The 24,207-nt window shown below is 41.2% G+C and overlaps 1 protein-coding gene across 2 annotated transcripts in view; it reads right to left on the reverse strand.

Annotated features, from left to right (window-relative positions):
* Nucleotides 1-344: 344 nt before the first annotated feature.
* CACNG8 (calcium voltage-gated channel auxiliary subunit gamma 8) overlaps nt 345-24,207 on the reverse strand; it is a 34,203-nt gene continuing 10,340 nt past the window's right edge. Inside the window, exons 2-6 of one of the 2 annotated variants that reach the window (XR_004591886.3) lie at nt 21,982-22,825; nt 17,109-17,192; nt 9,129-9,269; nt 3,693-4,451; nt 345-1,338 (exon numbers count right to left, since the gene is read on the reverse strand). Coding sequence is in view for 1 of the 2 variants with exons in the window: in XM_034419448.3 (XP_034275339.1) it covers nt 3,808-4,451; nt 9,129-9,269; nt 17,109-17,192; nt 21,982-22,204 (1,092 nt within the window). In the remaining variant the exon portion in view is untranslated. Of the gene's footprint in view, nt 4,452-9,128; nt 9,270-17,108; nt 17,193-21,981; nt 22,826-24,207 lie in introns of both variants that reach the window. The other variant, XM_034419448.3, reaches the window with a different exon arrangement.

Consider the following 24,207-nt stretch of genomic DNA (forward strand, 5'->3'; position numbering starts at 1 on the left):
ACTAGCATTTTTTTTTATATAAAAAAAAGTCAGAACATAGCAAGGGTGTCTGTAGGGCAAAGAACCCCAACTAGGTAGCCTCCAAAGGTGTAATCAAAGCTATACCTGTTTTGTATGTTCACATTTTAAAAAAAAAAAGATTTTCAGTCATACCATTGCAGTTCCCGCCTTGGCATTTTTTGTCCCTACCTTGTAGATATTCTGATGTTAAATCCTTGGCTTTCTTTCACAGGGCCCCCTGAATGAGTAATTTATTCTCAAGGCACAAAACGTGTATGAGGCCTTTCTACCACCCACAGTTTGGATACGCTTCTCTCTCCCTTCAATAACATCTACCCACAAAGTGTTTTCATAGGACTTTATTTGAAAGGTAGATTCCAGTAAAAATCCATGCATTTGTTTGTTGCTATTATGATAGACAGACAAGTGTTTAGTTCTTAATGTTTTCTATTGTTTTTCCCTTCAGTCATGAGTTTCTCTGTGTAGCACACTCACTGGATTTTTGCCAGTGTTTTGTTCTTGTATTTTGAACACTTTTTTTAAAAATATGAAACCCACTTTATACAGAAAAACTTGGAACAGATGATGCTTTTCCACTGAACAATGTCTCCTTTCTCTTTCCACATTTTAAATGTCCTTCATTCCCAAGAGTTTTTTTTAAAAAAATGATATCATTTTCACAAAAAGAATGAAAAAAAAATCTCACCTTTCTCTACATTTTCTAAGACCTGCCTCCGAACAAAGAATAATACATTTTCATTAAAACATATAAGAAAAAAAAATACTAGTTCTCCAAAGCCTAGAAGAAACAGTAAACAGTTACTAACTGTTTTTCAGATTCCCATAATATTAGCTACTGAAAGAACAAAGCATGTCCCTAATGAACATCTTGGCAAACTGTATTTCTATTACCCAAACAATAAATTGCTCAAAGGTTTTAGTTACTCTTCATGACAAGTGATTGATTGATAATATGCCATCAAGTCATTTTTTATTCCAAGCAACCACACAGATAGCTTTTCTCCATGATAATTTAACAGCATCACAGAATAACAGAGTTGGAAGGGACTTGGAGATCTTCTAGTCCAAATCTCTGCACAAGCAAGAAGCCCTATACGATTTCAGACAAATAGTTGTCCAATCTCTTCTTAGAAACCTTCAGTGTTGGAGCACCCACAACTTCTGGAGGCAAGTTGTTCTATTGATTAATTGTTCTAATTTATCTCTTCTTCAGGTCCTCCAATGGTGTCATGATGAGTAGCTGAGTTAAATCACCTTCTCTTCTGTCCTGGAATTCTGCATGAGTGACCCCCGGAGTGGCAATCATAAACTTGTTTACTAGGAAATATAAACCCCATTAGATGTAGGTCTAATATAGTAAAGACAAATAGGACTTTTCTATTAATTCTGTAACCTGTGAATTCCAAAGCAAAATTCGGTGGCCAGAATGATACTAATTCACTGAACAACCAGACAGTAAAGTTGCTTAGTCAGAAATCTACTGCTTCTAATTATACTTACTAACTAAGCAAGATTGCAACAGCCTTCGTGGGCTGTCTATGTAGTTTCAACTGATTTGAATATTTGTTTCACATATTGCAGAATGTGGATCATTTGGTCTATAGTACTTCTCATTCATGGAAGGAGAAGTAAGATTCTGGTGATCCATCTTTTAATTTACATTTAATTTTGGAATGTTACCAGATTATCTTCCAATCCATTTCCATATATATTAGATTACAGTTCTCCATTTTATTAATATCTATTTACCGAAACCTTCCCTGAGTCCGTGTTTTAGGGTCACTATAAAAAAATAAAATAAAAATAAAACAGTACCTATCTGGCACCCGACTGCCAGTCAACCCGCATAGGCTTTAATAATCTTGGTATAAACCAGCAACTTTCAGCTCTTGCTTTGTAGTCAAGGACGTAGCCAAAATAAACTTTGGGTGAGGATGTCACTAAGTGGAAGATGGGGGTAGTGATATATAAATTATACATTAGAGCAGTGTTTTTCAATCTTGGCAACTTTTAAGTTGCACGGACTTCAATTCCCAGAATTCCCCAAACAGTAGGTTTGGCTGGGGAATTCTGGGAGTTGAAGTCTATATATCTTAAAGTTGCCAAGGTTGAAAAAACACTGCACTGGCCCTTATGGGATCTCTGGGTGCTGCAGTGGTATAACAAGGAGATGCGATGTTGGCAGTGAGGATTTCCAGATTCAGGGAAAGCATCCACCAGTGAAGGAAATATGAGGGTAAGGAAGATCCTGTGTTTCACTACTGACCAAAAGTTTAATTAACCAAGTCCTATGAAACATCACAATAATTTCAATAGTCTCTTCATAAATATCTCTATGCGTATATTTGTGTCTGTGCACTTATAAATTTATCATATATGTAAAAAGTCTTCCTAGGAAGCTGATTCTGGGGTAGATAGGACTGAACAGAGATATAAACCATCTCTGTTTCTTTTAAAGTTCTTCCAGATGTAGAAAAGAAGATAATAACATTGGGAAAAATCTGTCAGCTGTTCTACTGCAGCAGCCTTCTCCAACCAGCTTTCTTCCAGATGTGATGAATCAGATCTCCCGTTATGTCGTCTGACAACTAGGGAACTACGGTTGATCGTGTCTGGGGAAGGCTGCTCTGTGGGGTGGACAAGACAAACCACAGGACTAATAATTGGCAGAATGTCACTTCAATATGGACAAGGGACAATTTTATAATACAGCAAGGATTCCCTCTTCTCCAGAGGCAGCTTCATATCAGGAAAAGCTATGGCTCGGTCTTAAGAGTTGGGCCAAAGTCAAGGATAAAAAGGAAGGAAATATGGCAAAACTAGTGGATTCGAAATACTTCTGACAACCACTAGGGGGCAGTAGGTCCATTTAGATTTTCAAACCCACCCACCCTTCTTCTTTTTGTTTGTTTGTTTTTTTGTGTTTTTTTGTACTTTTCTCCAGCACTGTTTTGGCACAAACTTTTGTCAGCCCTTAATTAAGCTGCAGTGGAAGAGAGGGTTTCCTTTTCCCTCTGGAGGAAACAAATAATCTCTTGATCCACACTGCAGCCCTAAATTTGGCACAGTATGCTGTGGAAGCCATTTGTAGGAGGCTTAGGAGTGGGGGCTGGGCCTTCGTCTACATTTGTCCCTTGGCAGGCAGTAGGAGAGCTCTTCACCTAGTGTGTAAGAAGAATTGCCTTTCTTCCCCACGACTACAGAGTAAATAATCACAGCATTGCTTTTGGGTAGTCCAGGATCAATTCTGGTTCTCCTCAATGTGCCCGCTCGAAAGGACTGTGATGTTTGAGTAATTTCTTTTGATCTGGGTAATAAGAACTGGTGCACCCCTTTCCTGAAAGCCCCTTGGTGAGCATAGCCTGACTCCTTCATCTCTGTTCCAATAAAATTGTGATTTTGGATCCTGTGGTTGGGTCAATCAGAGGAGGTGAATTCCTGGTTAGGTGTTTGATTGGTTTTGGTTGAATGGATTGAGAGGGGAAGGAGAGGGAGAGGAGGGGAAAGGAGAGGAAGGAGGGGAGGGGAGAGAAGGTGATAAAGGAGGGGAGGAGAGAGAAAGGGATGGAAAGGAAAGAGAGGAGGGAAGAGGGGGAGGAATAGAAAAGAGAGGAGGGAGGGGAGGGGATGAAGGAGCAAAGCAAAGCAAAGCAAGCAAGAAAAATGCTCACTGGATGGATTGATTTCTCGCTTCTCAACATTCTGACTTGCCTGATGTCCTCTGAACAGTATTTTTTTTCTTCCCCTTTTCTCCTTCCCATGCCCTCTCCTCTCTCAAGTCCATCCCTACACTGGCGTGGTCTTCCTGTTGAGTGTGTTGGTGTTGGAGGAGGCATCTTTACCCAGGGTACCAGTGGCTCCTGCTACCCCAGGCCCAGTCACAGTGACTGTCACTCCAGGATCTTTGGGGAAGGTGTTGTGCAACTGTAAGAATCCGCCACCAGTCCCGGTCACCCCGGAGGTTGTTGCCCCTGTGGAGGCGGTCTCACTGGCACCGCCGTAGAGGGAACTGACGTTGGCCTTGGATGGGTCCCTAGACAGTGTGTACATAGAGATGTCGGTGGAAGGGAAGCCCTTCAGGCCAACGGGGGAGGTTTCTCGAGACTGGGAGGGCTCGGTGGAGCGGGAGCTGGAACGTGACCGGCGGCGGTATCGGAAACGGTAACTGGGCAGGCGTAAGATGGCTGAGGAGGAGGAAGAAGGGTTCTTCAAGAGTTCTGTGCGGCTTTTGCAATGGGCTTCGCGGTTTTTCTCAATGTATATGTTAACCGCCAGCACGCCAATCATCTCAGCCAGGATGAAGGAAAGGCCACCAAAATAAAAGGACCAGCCATAAGAATAGTGGCTCTTCTTCTCATCGTCACGTCTTGTGCCGGGATCACCAGTATTGGCTGAGATGTAGACGATGACACCGATGATGTTACTGAGGCCTATATGAGAGAGAGAAAGATTGAGAGAGGTTGACGATGGACTGATTAAAAAAAAGAGAGAGAAAGAGGAAGAACCCTAAACAGGTAGTCCTTGACTTGCAACCATTTGTTTAGCAACCATTTGAGGTTACAAATGAATTTTAAAAAATGACTTGCAACTAGGGGTGAAATGCTCCTGGTTTGGACTGGATCGCCTGATCCGGTAGCGATGGTGGCGGGTGGTTCAGAGAACCGGTAGCAAAAATCCCTGCGCCCCACCCCCCTCCACCATGCCCAGCTGAGCTGCACGATCATCAGAGGTTTTTTTTTACTTTTAAAAGCGTTTTTTCTACAACTTCTTCTGCCGAAAAAATGCTTTTAAAAGTAAAAAAAAGCCTCTGATGATTGCGTGGCTCAGCTGGGATCGTCAGAGAGGCTTTTTAAAAAATGCTTTGAAAAGCATATCTGACAATCAGGCAACTCAGCTGGGATTGTCAGAGAGGCTTTTAAAGCATTTTTTTCTGCAACCTCTTCAGCGGAAGAGGTGGTTAAAAAAAAATGCTTTGAAAAGCCTCTGATAATCCCAACTGTGTTGCCTGATCGGCAGAGGCTTTTCAAAGCATTTTTTTTGCATTTGCAGAAAAAAATGCTTTGAAAAGTTTTTTTAAAAAAAGTTGGCCATGCCCACCCAGTCACATTACCCCCCCCCCCAAAGCCTTGCCCACAGAACCGGTAGTAACAAATTTTACATTTCACCCCTACTTGCAACCAATCTTTGTATTTACGATTATAGGTAGTCCTTGCCTCACACCAATTCATTCAATGACCATTTGAATTTACAACGGCACTGAAAAAAAGTGACTTATGATAGTAGATTTTAGGAGGAGCCCTCCCATTCTACTACTTCTTACAATACTATGTTTATCAATTGTCAATAGTAGAGACCTTCAAGTTTCTAGGTTCTATAATATCTCAAGACTTAAAATGGACATCTAACATAAAAAACATCATTAAAAAAGCACAACAAAGAATGTTCTTCCTGCACCAACTCAGAAAGCTCAAACTGCCCAAGGAGGTGCTGATACAGTTGTACAGAAGAATTATTGAGTCTGTCATCTGCACCTCTATAACTATCTGGTTTGGCTCTACAACCAAACAAGACAGATACAGACTTCAGAGGATAATTAGAACTGCAGAAAAAACAATGGCTACCAGTCTGACTTTTGTTGAGGACCTATATACTGCACGAGTCAAAAAGAGGGCTGTGAAAATATTTACAGACCCCTCACATACTGGACATAAACTGTTCCAACTTCTTCCCTCAAGAAGATGCTATAGGGCACTGCACCCCAAAACAAGTAGACATAACGATAGTTTCCCTACCCCCCCATGCCATCACTCTGCTAAACAACTGATTCCTACAATACTGTCAAACTACCTAGTAGAACTATATTACTATTCTCATCTTTAAATTCTCATCTTTATTTCTCATCTTTAAATTTGTTGCTTGTATCTTATGACTTATATTGTTTTATTTAGTATCCTAGTATGATTTATGTTGCTTATTTAGTATCCTATGACTATCACCAAGTATTGTATCTTATGATTTCTGAGGAATGTATTTTACGATATTATGATCATGATTTATCACTTGTTGCTTGTATGTACACTGAGAGTTTATGCACTGGAGATAAATTCCTTGGCCAATAAAGAATTCCATTCCACTCTACCCTACCCTACCCTATTCTTATTATTAATGACCATGTTACACACTTATGACTGTTGCAGCATCCCCATGGTCACACCCCGTGGTCAAAATTGAGTTACTTGACAATTTGCACGTATTTATGGCAGTGTCCCAGGATAATCATCTGATTATCTTTTGTGACCTTCTGACAAGTAAAGTCAATGGGGAAGCCAGATTCACTTAACACCCATGTTACTAACTTAACAACTGCAGTGCTACACTTAACAATTGTGGCAAGAAAGGTTGTAAAATGGGGCAAAACTGACTTAAGAAATGTTTCACTTGTCAACAGAAATTTTGGGCTCAACTGTGGGCGTAACTCAAGGACTCCCTGTACTGCAGCATCTCCACAGACCCTTAATCGAAATTCAGGGACTTAGCATCTGGGATGTATTTACGACAGTTGCCATGTCTCAGAATCATGGGATTGCCAATTACGACCTTCCCAGTTGACTTCCAATAAGCAAAGTCAATGGGGAAAGCCAGATTTGCTTAACAATCACATGATTCACTTAACAACTGCAGTGATCTGCTTAACAACTGTGGCAAAAACAGGTCATAAAATTGGGTCATTTAAGAACTGCTTTGGTTAGCAATGGAAATTCTGATTCTAATTGTGGTCATAAGTCAAGGACTACCTGTATGACTTTTCAATAGCAGGACTATAGCTGCATAGCTTCAGATTAAAGCATCTCTGGCAATTGTTGATTTTACTTCATTTGTATTGGCAGCTGAGAACTGTCCCTTTAAGAGATAGGATAGGACAAGAACTTCTGAACCTTTTCCTCTCCCTCTTTGATGGGAGGGAACGGGTGTTTTGTTTTGTTTTTTTAAGTAAAAATAGCTTTGCTAAGGCTATTGGAGAGTAATACACTAATTTTACTTTTGTTTTTTAAAAGCTGAAAAGCATACTGGTATAATTTGGTAGTTTCCTACTAATTTGAGAAGCTTTGAAAGCTACCAAGCTTTCAAAGCTTTCAAAGCTTTCTCTCTCTCTCTCTCTCTCTCTCTCTCTCTCTCTCTCTCTCTCTCTCTCTCTCTCTCTCTCTCTCTCCCTCCCCCTCCCTCCCTCCCTCCCTCCCTCCCTCCCTCCCTCTCTCTCACAGGGTTGGACTGTGGGGTCCTGAGCTTTGTGGTTATCTTGCAGATATTTCATTACCCAACTAGCTAACATCATCAGTGCTAAAGGGTGTGGGGTTTGCATCATTGATGATGTTACCTAACTGGGTAATGAAACATCTGCAAAAAAATTAAAAAAAAGCACCAAGCTCATAATGCACCAAGTATTGCAAACATTGTTCTTCAAGGCTTCACATTCTGAAGAATCAGCCATTTCTATTGGTACTTGGTAGTCCTTGACTTTAGCTCCTGGCTTCCTTTGGGTCCTGCTGATAACTGCCAGGATGCAGATTTTGATTATATGGCTGGTTGAATGGAAAGATAGAGGATTCATTACCATTTGGATGTATACAATGGGTGGAGTAGGAAAATGAAAAGGTCTGGAGGTCATTTAAAATCCTTACCTTATTTACAGGACTGGAAAAGGAAGAGATAGATAAATCGACGGATGAACAACATTCTTTATTTAAAAGAGCAGGAAGATGGAAAAAACATGACATATCTATGAGCATGAAATAGTGCGATATATGGGCCTAGCCCCTTCATATGGTAAAGCCATTGAGCTCTGTAGCACAACTAGGACATACAATTCAATTGGTAGTACAGGGGTTTAAGGCACCCTGTTATTAAGCTGGTTATTAAGACCAGCTGCCTGCAATTACTGCAGGGTTCGAATCTCACCAAGGCTCAAGGTTGACTCAGCCTTCCCTCCTTTCTAAGGTAGGTAAATTGAGGACCCAGTTGTGGGGTCAATAAGCTGACTTTGTTTAAATATACAAAAGGATGAAGGCTATTGCTGAGCACATTGTAAGCCGCCCTGAGTCTTCGGAGAAGGGCGGCATATAAATCAAATTAAAAAAAAAAAAACCCTTCCATATCGAGCAGGAAAGAAATTATGACAAATAGGAATGTTCCAATTTTGCTTTTTCAAAAGGCAACTGGACTTCGTTTTCCCTTGAAGATGTTTCACTTCTCACCCAAGAAGCTTCTTCAGTTCTCCAGTTCTGAAGAAGCTTCTTGGATGAGAAGTGAAACATCTTCAAAGAAAAATGAAGTCCAGTTGCCTTTTGAAAAAGCATCTTTGGGAGAACCATGACCTGGATGACTGAGAATCTCCATAGACACACAGGAAAGCATATGAAATCAGAACGGCTTTCCCCCACTCTAGACCTATTCAGGTCAATCAAGCCTGCAGTTCCAAGAATTGCCAATTACATTTCTGGTTACTGCTGTCAGAACACAACCAGAAGAGGAAAGTGGTGATAGTTGAAAAGCTGAAGAAGGATGCATGAAGTGGTACAAAGCGAGTAATGGATCAGGAGAGGTGGATTACAGGATGAAGCATTTGGCTGAGAGACAGAGTTCTGATGAACAAACTCTGTATGGCACTAATCTCTCTAGCGATCCAGAGGGGACAGTTTGCATCTACTCACTGTACAGGCAGTCCTTGGCTTACGACCGTTCATTCAAAGAGATGATGCTGTTGAAAGAAATGACTTGGAACCAGTCCTTGCGCTTCAGGACTGTTGCGATGTCCCCAAGGTGACATGATTACTATCTGGTTGCTTGGCAACCAATATGTATTTATGATGGTTGCATTATCCCATTTGATCACTATTTGCAGCCTTCCCAGCTGGCTTCCAACAAGCAAAGACAATGGGGGAAGCCAGATTCACTCAACAATTGCAGCGAGAAAGGTGGTAAAATTGGACACAATCACATGAGGACTCACTTAATGACCACATCACAACAGTAGTGACTAATGTTATGGTCCCGATTGCGGTCGTAAGTCTGGTAAGGACTACCTGTATTATCCTCACTATACAACTTACCTGCAGCAACAAACAGGATGCCAGCACCTAGAATAATGTTGCGCTTCGACTTGTAGACACGGCTGGCAGCTACGCAGAACCCACCCAGCAACAGCAAAAGAGCACTTAGGATAGGAAAGATGCTTGAGGCTCGTACCACTCCTGTGGGGGGAAGGGGGTGGGAAGGAGGGAAGGAAGGAAGGAAGGAAGGAAGGAAGGAAGGAAGGAAGGAAGGAAGGAAGGAAGGAAAAGAAGAATATAAAACGACACGAAACATGTCTCAGAGCAAAATTTTTACACATGGGAAATTGGCAACTGGAGACAATTTTGAGGTAGTCTTATTCGTGATATTGGATGATATTCTTTGCATTTTCTCTTAAGTTTTAGTTTTGTCAGGCTATCAATGTCTACAAACGTTAAAGCAGTGGTGGTCCCTTATGACTTATGGACTTCAACTCCCAGAATTCCTGAGGTAGCAGGGCTGGCTCAGGAATTCAGGCAGTTGAAGTCCACAACTCATGAAAGGGCCCCAGCCCTACACTAAAGTATGGGGTCTGCACAAACTCATGAGCAGTCCTCATGAGCTATGCCAGGGGTGTCAAACTCAAGGCCCGGGGGCCGGATCTGGCCCATGAGATGCTTAGATCTGGCCTGCGGAGCCACCCTGGAAACAGCAAAGGACCGGCCTGCGGTGTCTCTGCCAGCGAAAATGGAGCTCTGGAGGGCTTTGTGTGGGCCTCCCGAGCTCTGTTTTTGCTGGCAGAGGGTTGCAGGAGGCTGTCATAGCTGGAAATGGCGCTCAGGAGCCTGTTTTCGCTAACAGAGCGCTCGGGCCACCACAGACCCCCCGACACCAATGATGTTGAGCTGGCCACACCCACGCCCACCGAGGCCCCCCAAAGTCAAACACAGTTCTGATGTGGCCCTCAATGAAATCAAGTTTGACACCCCTGAGCTACACTATAAAATTTGTCTTACATGTTATGTTACACCAAATATGCCTGAACTAACTATGACCTCCATAAAGCTTGTTTCATTTACATGGCAGGCCCCAAGCACACATGGCAAATTTACAGAGTCTCTGTCAAAAGGTGATAAAGATCCAGAGACATCCAGTTTTATATTCTAAATCTCCAAATGCCTTTTTAAAAAGATTGGATATTTTAAAATATATTTTAAATTATATTTAAAAATATTGTATAGTAATCATTGGATGTTGCAAACAATGTTTATTCCTTCTTGTGCCAGAGAAACAGACAGGAATGATTAGTAAAGAGCTTGCAACTGAACATTAATGAGAACCCAAATCTTCAAAGTTGACTTGAAACTCTTTTTTGTATTGTTTTTCATGGGTTAGTAAAGCTATTCCAATAGATCAGTAGTGGGTTGCCCCCCGGTTCAGACCGGTTCGCAAGAACTGGTAGTAAAACCAGTGGGAGGCTCCACCCACTGACCTGGACGTCATCATAAGCATTCTGCGATGCGCAGAAGCTTCTGCACATGCGCAGAAGAGTGCGAGCGGACACAAGCGGGCACGATGCGAACCAGTAGTAAAGGTAAGTAGAACCCACTCCTGAGTCAGATGATGAGGTGGAAATTGTCTGTTCACTTGTTTTTGATATGGAAAATGTTATTTCACTCTGGATTTATAACTGGTGGTTACTCTGTTAGGATTAATCTAAATCTGGATAGGAACTGTAGTTGTGACTGCTGGGATGCAGTTTTGAGTTTTACCGCTGGGCAGAAAGGTCTCTATCCAGGTTAATGCATTTTGTCTTTTGTAGAACTAATCTATTTTTATACGATTGTAATGCCTAATAGAACGTTCATTTTTTAAATAGTTAATATTGAAGTAAGCGAGCTGGCTTGCTCTTTGTCCCCAACCTGTTCTTCACATGTGCTAGATTACTTATTCATGGTAGCTGAAGATGATAAGAATTTTAGTCCATTTTAGTTGGATAAATTTAGATCCCTGATAAGAGGAAGGGGAAGGCATTGGCTAGTCCAGCAGTTTTCTTGGCAAGGTTTTTCAGGAATGGTTTCCAATTGCTTCCTTCCTAGAGCTAAGACGGACTGGCTCAAGGTGGCTCAGCTGAATTTGTGCCTCAGGTGTGATTAGAACTCCCGGGTTCCTCATCCCCAACTGGGTGCCTTTAACCGCTTCACCAACTATCTCTTTTTCCTAAATTTGGCCCACAATAAATCTGCAAAACAGCTCCATTTGCCAGCTCCATTACTGTGGCAGAATAGGAATTGGCAACAGAGGCTTATGCTAGCAAATGTCCTTGCCAGCAACAGGAGTGATGGAGATTGTTTAAATTTGTCAAGTGAGAGAAAACCCTCAGAGTTACATCCGCAGCCTTTTATATCCAAAAGAATCCTGCGAACTGAATTGTTGAGACTGTTAGTAAATGAAATTCTCAAAACATGATGGAACAAAACTTAAACCTGTAGATAGTCTAAATAGAATCAAACATCCTAATTCCTTAGGTTCTGAAAAAGCTGAGCCAAATCCGTAAATACTGTAATTTCTCTGCTTCAACCCCACTGTCTGCATTTTAAAAGTAACCGGACAACCCACTGAGTTATCTTTTCAAAGACATTTCCTTAAACTGAGAAACAGAATGACCACGGATGGGCAAAAAAGTAGGAGCGGGAATGACTTCTGACTTCCTGATGGCTTCCCCATTGATCTTCCTTGTGGGAAGCTGGCAAGGAGTATTTGGAAATGATGATCACACAGCTGTGGCTGACTCTGTCCACACTGCAGTAGTCACAATTTTGTGAAAACAATTAGTGTGAAGATCCTTGAAATTTCAATTACATAGGAGTAATGAGTCCCAGATTCTGTATGCATTTTTTAAACTGGCGGACTTGAGGTACCTGATTCAAATATTTTTGCACTATGATATACTGTACCATTTGGGCTAATTGAAGGTTACAAGCAGACAAAGAGACAGGAAAGTATTATTAGAATATAGATAACACCATTTTTATGGGATTTTTCAAAGGATTCTAGGATTATAATAATGACACACATAATAGATTTTAAACACTTTAGAATAACAGGGAAAAAGCACGCACAGTATTAAATCAACAGATTTTACTTAGAGAGTCAGATTGGTTTGGCAATTAAGATAGATGAAGCCCAACACATTTCAAAAATACCGAGATGTTATTCTTTATAGCCGTAGAAGGATATGGAGATAGCCTTGAATAACAGTATGCAGCAAGTATTAAGAAAACACAGGTAGTCCTTGATTTACAACAGTTCATTTAGTGACCATTCAAAGTTACAATGGCACTGAAAAAAATAATTTATGATCTTTTTTCACCCTTATAACTATTGCAGCATCCCACTGGTCATGTGATGTAATCACTCTTTGCCACCTTCTGACAAGCAAAGTCAATAGGGAAGCCAGATTCACTTAACAACTGTGTCACTAACTGCAGTGATTCACTTAACAATTGTGGGAAGAAAGGTTGTAAAATGGAGCAAAACAGAAATTTTTGGGCTCATTTGTGGTTATAAGTCAAGGACTACCTGTATGAATTTTGCCAGTAAAAACCGGAAGGCATGAAAAAGAAACTCAGGATTCTACCACCTTGATTCTCTTTAGTATAGGAAAAATGCACATTGGGTCTCTCATGCGTATCATTAGTCTATGGATGATGGGCTAGTGATGGCCTTGTTTCCCTTCTATCTCCTTGCCACCACTAGAATAAACTGACCAGGGAAGTGATGCTAGTGTCCAGGAGCAGCATATGACCTATCCTTTGCTTCTTCAAGTGATGCTTTAAGCCCGTGATGGTGAACCTATGGCACGTGTGCCAGAGGTGGCACGCAGCACCCTCTCTGTGGGCATGCAAGCTGTCGCCCCAGTTCAGCTCTGCTGCACATGCGCGTGCGTCTCCTGCCAGCCAGCTGGTCTGTGTGCATTGCATTTTGGGGGGTTGGGTGCGTACGCACACATTTGTGAGTGCACACATGCACTTTGGGCACTCAGTCCGGAAAAGGATAGCCATCATTGCCCTACACCATTTCTGACAGATGGCAGTCCAGTCTCTTCTTGAAAGCTTCCAGTGATGAAGCTCCCACAACTTTTGAAGGCAAGCTGTTCGATTGGTTTATGTTATGTTATGTTACATTATAATTACGTTGGCTTTCATGAAAATGGGCTGAATATTTTCCAAGGACATGCAGGAATTTTGTGGATAAAACATTCTCTGTGTAATTGTGTTGAAATACAAGCATTAATGGCAATTATTAATTATCCCCAATTTTGAGTTTGGTGTCCTGTCTCCCATAGTGATCAAAGTATTGGCTCTGCAAAGCAATGTGTGGGTGGATATATTCAGTTGTATTGGATCCATTGATTGATCCATCAATCCATTATTGATCCATCCATCCATCCATCCATCCATCCATCCATCCATCCATCCATCCATCCATCCATGCAATTTAGAGCAGTGTTTCTCCACCTTGAGAACTTTTGGATGTACGAACTTCAACTCCCAGAAGTCCCCAGCTAGCATTCCCATGCTGGCTGGAGAATTCTGGGAGTTGAAGTCCACACATCTTACAATTCTCAAGGTTGAGAAATAGTACTCTAAATTGCTTGGATTTATGGATAAATGGATGGATGGGTGAGATTATATATGCTGATTTAGAAACTACCCAACTCCAGAAGTCTCTGGCTCTCTTACAATGTTAAAGCAGGAGACAATCAAGAACAAAGAACATGCACATCCCAAAGACAAAAACTGAACTGGATAACATCCCATAGAGGCTGAGGCCTACCTTCACACATCTTGGGGAAACAGCCAGGTTTTCAACATTTTGAGCATCTTCAGGGTTGGAACTGTATGGATGTCTTGGGGGATAATGTTAGAGCACCACAACAAAAAGGCACCTAATTGGATGGGATTATATTCCCTTTGGGATTCAGTATTTTTTTTTTTTTTTTTTTACTGTCTGGAGCAGATTTCTCAACAGTGCCCTTATTAAGACAAAATGGTTTCCTATCCATTACTGATAGTCCTTGACTTACAGCCATTCATCCAGAGACCATTTGAAGTTACAACAACATTGAAGTGACTTAACAATTCATCCTCAAACTTAACGATTGTCACAGTGTCCCCATGGTCACGTAATCAAAATTTGGGTGATTGACCACCAGCATGGAGCTTTCCAGGGTCCGGTGACCTTGTGGTTTTTCCCAGTTGGCTTCTGATAAAGTCAGATTGGGTGAAACCAGATTCACTGAGTGACCGTATGATTCCTTAAGAACTGCAGTGATTCACTTAACAACCATGGCACAAAAGGTGGTAAAATTGCACATGACCCACTTAAAGCTGCCTTGCTTAACAATAGAAATTCTGGTCCCAATTGTGGTCGTAAGCTGAGGACTACCTGTAGTTACATGAAAACCTGACATGCTCTTTAAACTGTAAACTGCACTTTAAATGCAGCTTTGTAACAGCAATGGTATAAACAAGACTCACTAGCAAATAAGATAATATTGATTATATTACATGAATGATGTATTCCTCACCCTGCATAAATAGTGAATAAAAGTGACATCTTTGCTAAGAGATGTTCAACTCCTGGTGATTTGTTGAATAAAGCCACACAGTTTTCTTGGCAACTTTTCAGAAAAGATGTGATGCAGGCACTTTCTAGAAAGGTTTTCAACTTCCTTGTTTAGCCTATACTGTAGCTCTACAATTCCCCAATGAATACACACTGAAGTATTAACTAGCTTTGATTTTGCTTAGCTTTAGAGTCAAGATAAAGTCAGCAGAATACTGATTACTAATTGGTAAAGTGTAAATTTATTTACCCCATTTATTTACCCAAACCTGCCTAGACATTAAACTTAGGATCAGAAATAAGGCCCAAAGATCCATCATTAATAAAGTTCTGATGAGCAAATTTATTCCCCCCACAACCCCCACCTCGAATTCTTTTCTACTCAATCTATTATTCAACAATCACAGATGTTGAATTCTTTTCCAAGGAGGATCTAACAAGCACTTTCCCGCATTTGGGGGGGGGGACCCCTAAAACATAAAGTGAGTTTTAAAGAAAACTTCCCAGTTGTGAAACTACTGTACATAAGCAGGCTTTTGATATACCCAATCAGATCTTTCATATAATTGATGCTTGTTTTGATTGCGATCTGCAGGTATATGCTGAGGTTTTGGATACAGAGGTGTATTTTTAGAATGTATAAAAATTGCCTTTTATTGTTATACGGCTTCTTTACAGATATGATGGAAAAGAATAACTTTTGTCCAGCATCTGGCAATATACAAGGTCTTGCTTTTTTTTGCATCTGGAATTTAGCTCTTAGGTCAGTAGCCTAAAATAATTATTCTTTTGCAGTGGACTGTATAAGCACATTATCTCTCGCTGACCCCACCATAGGTTAACTTCCTCTGCAGATATTGGTGTCCCTTGCTTTTTGACCAGGAGGTAAAATTTTAATATTACAAGACTGCAGGAAAGGGAGCGAAACCAAGAAGGCAGCAATATGGATCATCATATTCCCCTTGTCCTTTGGCATATAGAAAGCAATTAAACAGCCATTGTCGTAATTTGGCTGGAGCCTTACTCTGAAGCATAATTCACATAATGAAGATGCCAGCCCTACTTTCGTTATTCATGTGTGTCAGGGGTTACATCCAGCAGGCTCTGACAGGTTCTGGAGAACCGGTAGTAGAAATTTTGAGCAGTTCAGAGAACCGGCAAAGACCACCTCTGGTTGGCCCCAGAAGACCACTTCTGGTTGGAAGGAATGGAGATTTTACAATATCCTTTCCCCTGGAGTGGGGAGGGAATGGGAATTTTGCAATATCCTTCCCCCAGGAGTGGGAAGGAAATGGGGATTTTGCAGTATCTTTCCCCTGGAGTGAGGTGGGAATGGAGATTTGCAGTATCCTTCTCCTGGAGTGGGGTGGGAATAGAGATTTTACAATATCCTTTCCCTGGAATGTGGAGGGAATGGGGATTTTGCAATATCCTTCCCCCAGGAGTGGGGAGGAAATGGGGATTTTGCAGTATCCTTCCCCTGGAGTGAGGTGGGAATGGAGATTTTGCAGTATCCTTCCCCCGGAGTGGGGTGGGAATGGAGATTTTGCAGTATCCTTCTACTGTCATGCCCACCAAGCCATGCCCACCAAGCCACACCATGCCCACCAAGCCATGCACACAGAACTGGTAGTAAAAAAAAAAGAATTTCACCACTGGGGTGTGTGTGTGTGTGTGTGTGTGTGTTGGTGCTGGTGGAAGGTGGGTGGTGGTGGCAGAAGGAGTCCCATGAGAAGTCATACTAGAGTACTCAGAAGTTTGGATAGGCTGCATCTATGTTGCTGTGGTTTCTGTATGATTTGCCAGGCATTCTTATTCTCAAAAGAGGATCCTTCTCTGCAGTATGACAGTCTCCAAAGACATCTTCACTCCTTCACCACTAAAACAAAAATTGCATCCCTTTTATAGGAAAGGAAACCAATACATCTGTAAGGGCTCAGTAGCCCTATGGTGTCCTTGAGGACTTTATTCTACTAGTCGTTACAGTCCAGCGCCCATTCCCTATCCCACCATAGAGAGGGGGAGCTCATCTCCGTTTCAAGGCTATGAGCCAGCGGTTTACAAAGACATTTCCACAGATATGTGACCAGCATGACGTCACGGAGCTCTGTTACCTTCCCACAGAACTGGTATCTATTTATCTATTTGCATTTACCTGCTTTCGAACTGCTAGGTTGACGGGAGCTGGAGCAAGGATGGGAATTCACCCCATCGCATGGCACTAGGGTCTCAAACCTGGGCTGCTGGCTTTCCAGCTGAAAAGTCCAGCATCTTAATTGCTGAGCTGCTGCACCACCCCTTCCCTATGGTGGGATGCCATAGAATTCCATACACTTCAAAGAACAACGGTGACAGGGCATTGCTGAGGCCAAGATACAAGAATGAATAAGCCACCTATTTATACATACGTAGGAGGTATTCCGCACTGTCGTGATCATAGTCTGTGTCCTCTGGAAAATGGTTGATTTTCACACACACCCCTCGCTTCAACCCTGCAAACAGGAAGAGACAAATTACCAGCTGTTTGGGGATTAGAGCACAGTGTTAGTTGGCATTATGCTGAAATTAACCCATTGCTGGATTGCCAATGATGCTACTTTCCTTTTCATTCCCCGTCTTACCAGAGCATTTCTCAGCATGACGGGAACAACATGCCCCAAATTTGGAGGTCATTGAGTTACAGAAGATCATTTGAACCATTTTAAGTTAATTTACCAAGCTGATGTTGGATCTATTCTCTCATGCCATGCCTCTACTATTAGATGCTATCCCAGCCACCCTATCCCCCTTGCAATGTCTGACTGTGATACCGGGAACAATTATTTAGGACAATCCTTTTTGATGAGCTTTTCAGTCAGCTATATCAATGTTTCTCAACCTCAGCAATTTTAAGATGTGTGGACTTTAATTCCCAGAATCCCCCAGCCCCCAGGTGGCTAGGGAATTTTGGGGACTTGAAGTCCACACATTTTAAAATTGCTGAGGTTGAGAAACATGTGCTATATCGTCAGTGGATGCTGGAATAAGATTTATATAGTGAGTACACACGTGTTACCAATTTTGCATCCATAACCTTTAAGTGTTGCTGAGCCCACTCACAAGGAAGACTTAAAGGTTTCAGATGATTAACTCTGGTGGCTTTAAGGTGGGGTTAGAAAAATGCCTGGGGGGACTGGAGCTGGTAATAGATGCTTAGCTGAACCTCAGAAAGGCAATGGGGTAGAATTTCTATAGGTTAGATGGCTGTGACAGCAGAGTCATTGAGCAAAACCTCTATGCCCCAAATGCCTTCCTACTCTTTTCACAAGACAGGATAGAGCTGCAGTTCCATTTAGTGTTTTGGAAAAAGAAGAAGAAATCACTACAATCCCATACTTGAGTGTTTTATCTAATCAATCCCTGAAATTGTATTGGTCACTCTCAGTCTATTGTATCCCTCCTCAACTGAAGCCCAACCAGCATGTTAAATTCAAAGCTGCAACTCGCCGAATTTACGGTACTGTATCTAATTTGCTTCTTTTAAAGGCCTTGCTTGTTAATGGCTTATGTATCCCTTTTTAGCTAAAAGCCAGCAATATTTCTTCTACAACAAATGTAAAACCAAAGTTGTAAAACCCTAATTAAAATGTATATTAGTAAAAGAACTGTAGAATACTGAAAATAATTTAACAAGCCAAATTAAATAAGTGCTTCTTAATGTAATTGGGAAAATGTTGAAATGCCATCTTTAGAGATTGCATCTTCTGTAGGAGAATGAAAAGAAGGGAGAAGCTATCTTATGCCTGTCAGATGTTTAGAATGTCAATACCCATTAGTCCAGCTAGAGTGACCAGAGGCAAAGGATTATGGACATGGAAGTCCAAAACATCTGGTCGAGAAGAATTATATCTCTTTGTGATATGCCTAAATTTTCTCCTACTTGAGAGCATCCAAATGTGTTGGCCTTCGATTCCTGTGTCATAAGCTATGTCAACTAGAAGATTACAGAAGTGAAAAACAACACTTGAAGAGTACAGATAGTCCTCGACTTATAGACTGGCTGCTTAAGGACCATTCAAAGTTACGACAGATATCCCCAGAGCTACTTATGCCCTGTTTTCAAAGTTAGACAGCTGCACACATGCACAGACACACCATAGTCATGTCCCAAAGGTGCTTTTTCAAGAGGCAACTAACAGAATATTAACAGAGTAACAGAGTTGGAAGGGACTTTGGAGGTCTTCAAGTCCATCCCCTTGCTTAGGCAGGAAACCCTAGACCACTTCAGACAAATAATTATCCAATCTCCTCTTAAAAACTTCCAGAGTTGGAGCATTCACAACTTCTGGAGGCAAGTTGTTCCACTGATTAATTGTTCTGTCGGGAAATTTTTCCTTAATTCTAAGTTGCTTCTCTCCTTGATCAGTTTCCACCCATTGCTTCTTGTCCTACACTCAGGTGCTTTGGAGAATAGCTTGACTCCCTCTTCTTTGTGGCAGCCCCTGAGATATTAGAACAATGCTATCATCACCCCTAGTCCTTTTCATCAAACTAGACATACCCAGTTCCTGCAACCGTTCTTCATATGTTTTAGCTTCCAGTCCCCTAATCATCTTTGTTGCTCTTCTCAACACTTTTTCTAGAGTCTCAACATCTTTTTTACATCGTGGCGACCAAAACTGAATGCAGTATTCCAAGTGTGGCCTTACCAAGGCATTATAAAGTGGAATTAACACTTCATGTGATCTTGATTCTATCCCTCTGTTTATGCAGCCTAGAACTGTGTTGGCGTTTTTGGCAGTTGCTGCACACTGCCGGCTCATATTTAAATGGTTGTTCACTAGGACTCCAAGATCCCTCTCACAGTTACTACTATTGACCGAGGTACTACATATACTGTACCTGTGCATTTTGTTTTTCTTGCCTAAATGTAGAACCCCATTTTTTTCACCATTGAATTTCCATTGAAATAGACTTACTGGTCTTTCTTTGAAGATGTTTCGCTTCTCATCCAAGAAGCTTCTTCAGTTCTGAGAAGATCTTCTTGGATGAGAGCTTCTTGGATGAGAAGCAAAACGTCTCAAAGAAAAACCAGAAAGTCCAGTTGCCTCTTGAAAAAGCACCTTTGGGACAACCGTGACCTGGATGACTGAGAATCTCCATAGATACCATGGTCATGTGATTTTATTTTGGGCACTTGGCAACAGGTTCCTCTGTACTGTTGTTGTTTATGTGGCCATGATTTGTGATGTTGTTTGCCAGTTTAAGCATTTACTTCCAGTTTCTGGCAAAAAAAAAAAAAAGCCCATTGAAGAAAATGGTTTCACTTAAGGATTGTGTCATTTGCTTAACAACCGCTGCAAAAAATGTAAAATAAATAAATAATCCGGTCCAATCACGTCAATTTGTAACCACAATATCTTACGATCATAATTCCAGGCTGGGTGAGGGTTGTAAGTTGAGGACTATCTGTACCAGATAAGAGTATATTGATTTAACACTTTAATCAGGGAATTACGTCTATTCTGGAGAAAATGGATTTGCCCCACAGCACAGGGATGGCTAAAAGGAAAATAGAAAAACTACTGGGTCTACCCTTATGAAGGCTCACAACATTGAAAGGCAAAGTCAGGGTGAAAACACAGGTTTTCACTGAGATGATGTGTGTGGGCAACGTGCCAGCCTGTTTACTGTTATGTAGGTGAGGTGAGGAATTCAAGAGCAAGACAGTGCTTTATATGAATAAAATATACATATTTATACTTAGTATAATGCCTGTCATAACAGCCAAAATGTGTTGGCTTGTAGATTCGAAGGTATCTACAAGAATTCCCTGTCAGATCACTTTTGTAATATCATCTCAGCAGTATGAAGCTTCCCCTATGAATAAATACCTGCATTCAGGCATGGGGAGCTAGCCTCCTTGATAATCTCAGCAATCTACTGGTAGTTAAATCTCTACATCTCATCTTGGCTTTTTTTTGGGGGGGGGTGTTGCTTGACTACATTAAATGGTGGCAGTTTGGAGCAGAACGATGGGAACTGGTTTTCCAGTGCAAGAGACAGATATCTGAGCTGTCATCCCATTAAACCTACCTCTCACCAAAGGCTTCTCTCCGTCAATTGTAATTAGGCCATGTTCTATGCTAGAATCTGGAATTTGTTCAGTTGCATTTTACTGACAATCCAGATGGTGGTAATTGGCAACCTGTTGTTATCAGATGTTTTCTGTTAATTTACCCATCTTTATTCAGAGCTTCCATCTTTTCCCAGGAATCAGATACAATTTGGGGCAGTTTCCCTGATGTGGATTAGAAGAAGCATTATTGATGGTTTTCAAAACTATTGTGCCTTTAATTACAAACTTCCTCTTAGTGGCTTCTGCCTGATTGCTTCCTGTTCCAAATGGAACTGCAATTTAGATGTCTATTAATCAGTCTCTCTTTCCCCTGAACTCTAAGAGTTTTGATTACTGATTTCCTCTTTCTCTTTATGTTCTTAGAGTAAAAAAAAAGTCTTACAGTAGAAAAAAAAAAGTAATTATTTAAATTCTCTTGTCCCATGAGGAACAAGACCCAATTTATTTATGAGGATTCATCAATTATGCTGATGTTGTACAGTATAGAATGCAATTAAAAGCAGGAGCTGTGAGGTGGGAACTTCTAATTAAAGGTATGCTGGAGACTTTTGCTGACTCAAACTTACTTAATATTATAGAAACTCGTGAACACAAGCTCTGCTGCATAATATGGCACTAGGGTAAATGTAAAATAGAACTACTGTTTTAATTCTGCTTTCAGTTAATTTAGGGGAAAACAATGCCTCCCAGTGTGGAAGCAATATTGGTTTTTACACCAGCTAATCAGTGCATAATTGCAGTGTTTAAAGCTTTTGTAGTTTCTTGTCTTCTGCCTCTAGTCTTTCTCTTTTATTGGATAAATTCTCTAGTAAAAGAAACTGTCTCCTTGGAGAACTTGGCCATTAATTGCTCCAAGTTTGATGTACTGTAATATGAGGGGTCCTTGGTACTCTCATCATAAGTGTTACTAGTCATACTGATGATGATGATATTACCTAGTTTGGGTAATGAAACATCTGTAAGAAAACAACCTAGCACCAAGAGAGCACCAAGGACCCCTGAGCTCATCATTGATCTACAAATATTCTTTGTTGGTACTGAGGTAATCTTTATTGGTACTGAGGTACTGACAAGAGGTAAACCTCTTGTCTGCCTAAGCTTGCTTTTCCACAATTCTAGAACGTTGTCTCTCTTGAACCTGTTTCAGTGAGTGGGTGACTTACCTTCTAAACAGCATATCCGCCAAAGACCTGAATGGGTGAGTCCCCCAGGATCTTTCTTGTCTTTCTGGGGTGTTTCCTCAGTAGAGATATTAGTGGTATTGCAAATGAAGGCACGAGCATATAGCCAGTAATCTGTGCCAATGGCGATAATCATGAGACCAAAGGCAGCAAAGGCCCCCACAGTTGTGAGTAGAATCTGGACACCTTTCTCACACCAGACCATCCTCTCTTCATTCCAGCGCTTAAGTGACTCCAGCTTGGCGGTAAGAAACGACGCCAGTTGTTACAAATGCAAGCAACAGAGGCAGTGGTGATTATGGATGCCTTGCCTACTGTATCTAATTTCCTCTTCCAGTAGGCAGGATCTGGAATACAAGTTCTTTTGAGAAATGAGAGGAAGAGAGAATTTTCTTTTGCCTGGATGAATGTGATGGAGGAACCTGGATACAGAGTAGATTAAGGAAGATTGTCTTAGCAACGTCTGGAAAGCTCTTGAGATTCCTGCGAATTAAGCTGGTGGAAGTTCCTTTGGGTTTCTTCTGAAATGCTGTATCTTGGATGCCCCCTCTTCAGAAAAGGAGAATAGATGCACTTCAAGAGAGGTTTCAAAGAAGATACAGGAACATCTGAGGCAATTTCTGAACAACTTCTAAGAATTTTAAGAAAGCATATGGGGATAATATATGAAGAAATGTTCAAAAATTGTGCCAGTGAGATTGTGGAGGACACAATTGGAAGATGAAGATTGGATATTCAGCAGACTATGATATGTTGGGAAATCTTCGCAGAGATGGAGCTTCCAGATCACGGCTGTCAAAATAGTGAAGAACTAGTGGAAAAACAGCTGGAAAGTAACCACAGGACATCTGCTGTTGGAATACCAGATGGTTATCATCAAATATCTAGATATGAATTACAGATTTTTGGAAGCCTACGAATCATCTAGTGCAGGGGTCTCCAACTTTGGCAACGTTAAGACTTGTGGATTTCAACTCCCAGAATTCTGGGCATTGAAGTTCATACATCTTCAACTTGTCAAGGTTGAGAAATTCTGATCTAGCATGCCACTAAGATTTGGTAGCGGGAAGAAGGGGGAGAGAGAACCAATAACTTTTAGATTTCTTTTTATGTCTACTGAAGAACCTTTACAAGCCCTATGGAAAAAATAAATATTCAAAAATATGGTACATCATGGTGTCTGCTAAAATTTTTCATTCACCCTTAATCTACGGCTTCAGGAAGTTTTCAGAAATGACTGAAAATACACCCAATATCCTTATCAAGTCTATTTGGTTTATTTCCTTTCTTTGCCTGTTCTCTACTTCCTGGGTTTTCGAGTATGAAACACCTTAAATTCCAGATGTGGCTTTTCAAGTTGAAGCTCGCCTTGATTTAAGCAACTGATAAATCTATTGCTTGCCACTCGATAAGGAGTCAGCCAATATGATTTCTGAGCAAATGGGGCAAAAAATGAAGAAAAATAAGGAGTTGAGTATAAAAGAGATTCTCATACAGAAAGAGTTCTTACACCATTCATGGCTGCAGTGCTAACTACAGGCGTCCTGATCCTTTGAAACATTACTTATAAATATAAATATAAATAAGATTATGATTTAAATTCATTGCTAGTACATATAGTCCTCGACTTGCAGCCACAATTGTGCCCAGAATTTCCATTGTTAAGCAAGGGAATTGTTAATTGAGTTGTGTCCCATTTTATGACCTTCTTTGCCAAAGTTGTTAAATGAATCACTGCAGAGGTTAAGTGAATCATATGGTTGTTAAGTGAATCTGGCTTTCTCCATTGACTTTGCTTGTTGGAAGCTGGCTGAGAAAGTTGCAGATGGGGATCACATGACCCCGGGACCAGTGGTGGGATTCAGCCGGTCCTCTCTAGATCACGCAAACAGGTAGTGGCTACTGCTGGAGGCTCCGCCCACCCACCCAGACATAATGCGCAACTACTGTGCATGCGCAGAAGGCCGTGCACATGCACAGAGGTGGCACGTGCGCTCACATTTGCGAACTAGTAGGGAAGGTAAGTGAATCCCACCTATGCGCCGGGACATGTTCAGCTGCCTTAAATCCATGCTAATTGCCAAGCACCCAAATTTAGATCACATGAACATAGGGATGTTGCAATGGTTGTAAGTGTGAAAACTGGCCATATGTCACTTTTTTCAGTGCCATTGTAACTTCAAATGGTCACTAAATGAATGGTTGTAA

Source organism: Pantherophis guttatus, chromosome 4, assembly GCF_059756535.1.
Source record: "Pantherophis guttatus breed Tessera chromosome 4, ASM5975653v1, whole genome shotgun sequence".
In the NCBI taxonomy this organism is placed as follows: Eukaryota; Metazoa; Chordata; class Lepidosauria; order Squamata; family Colubridae; genus Pantherophis; species Pantherophis guttatus.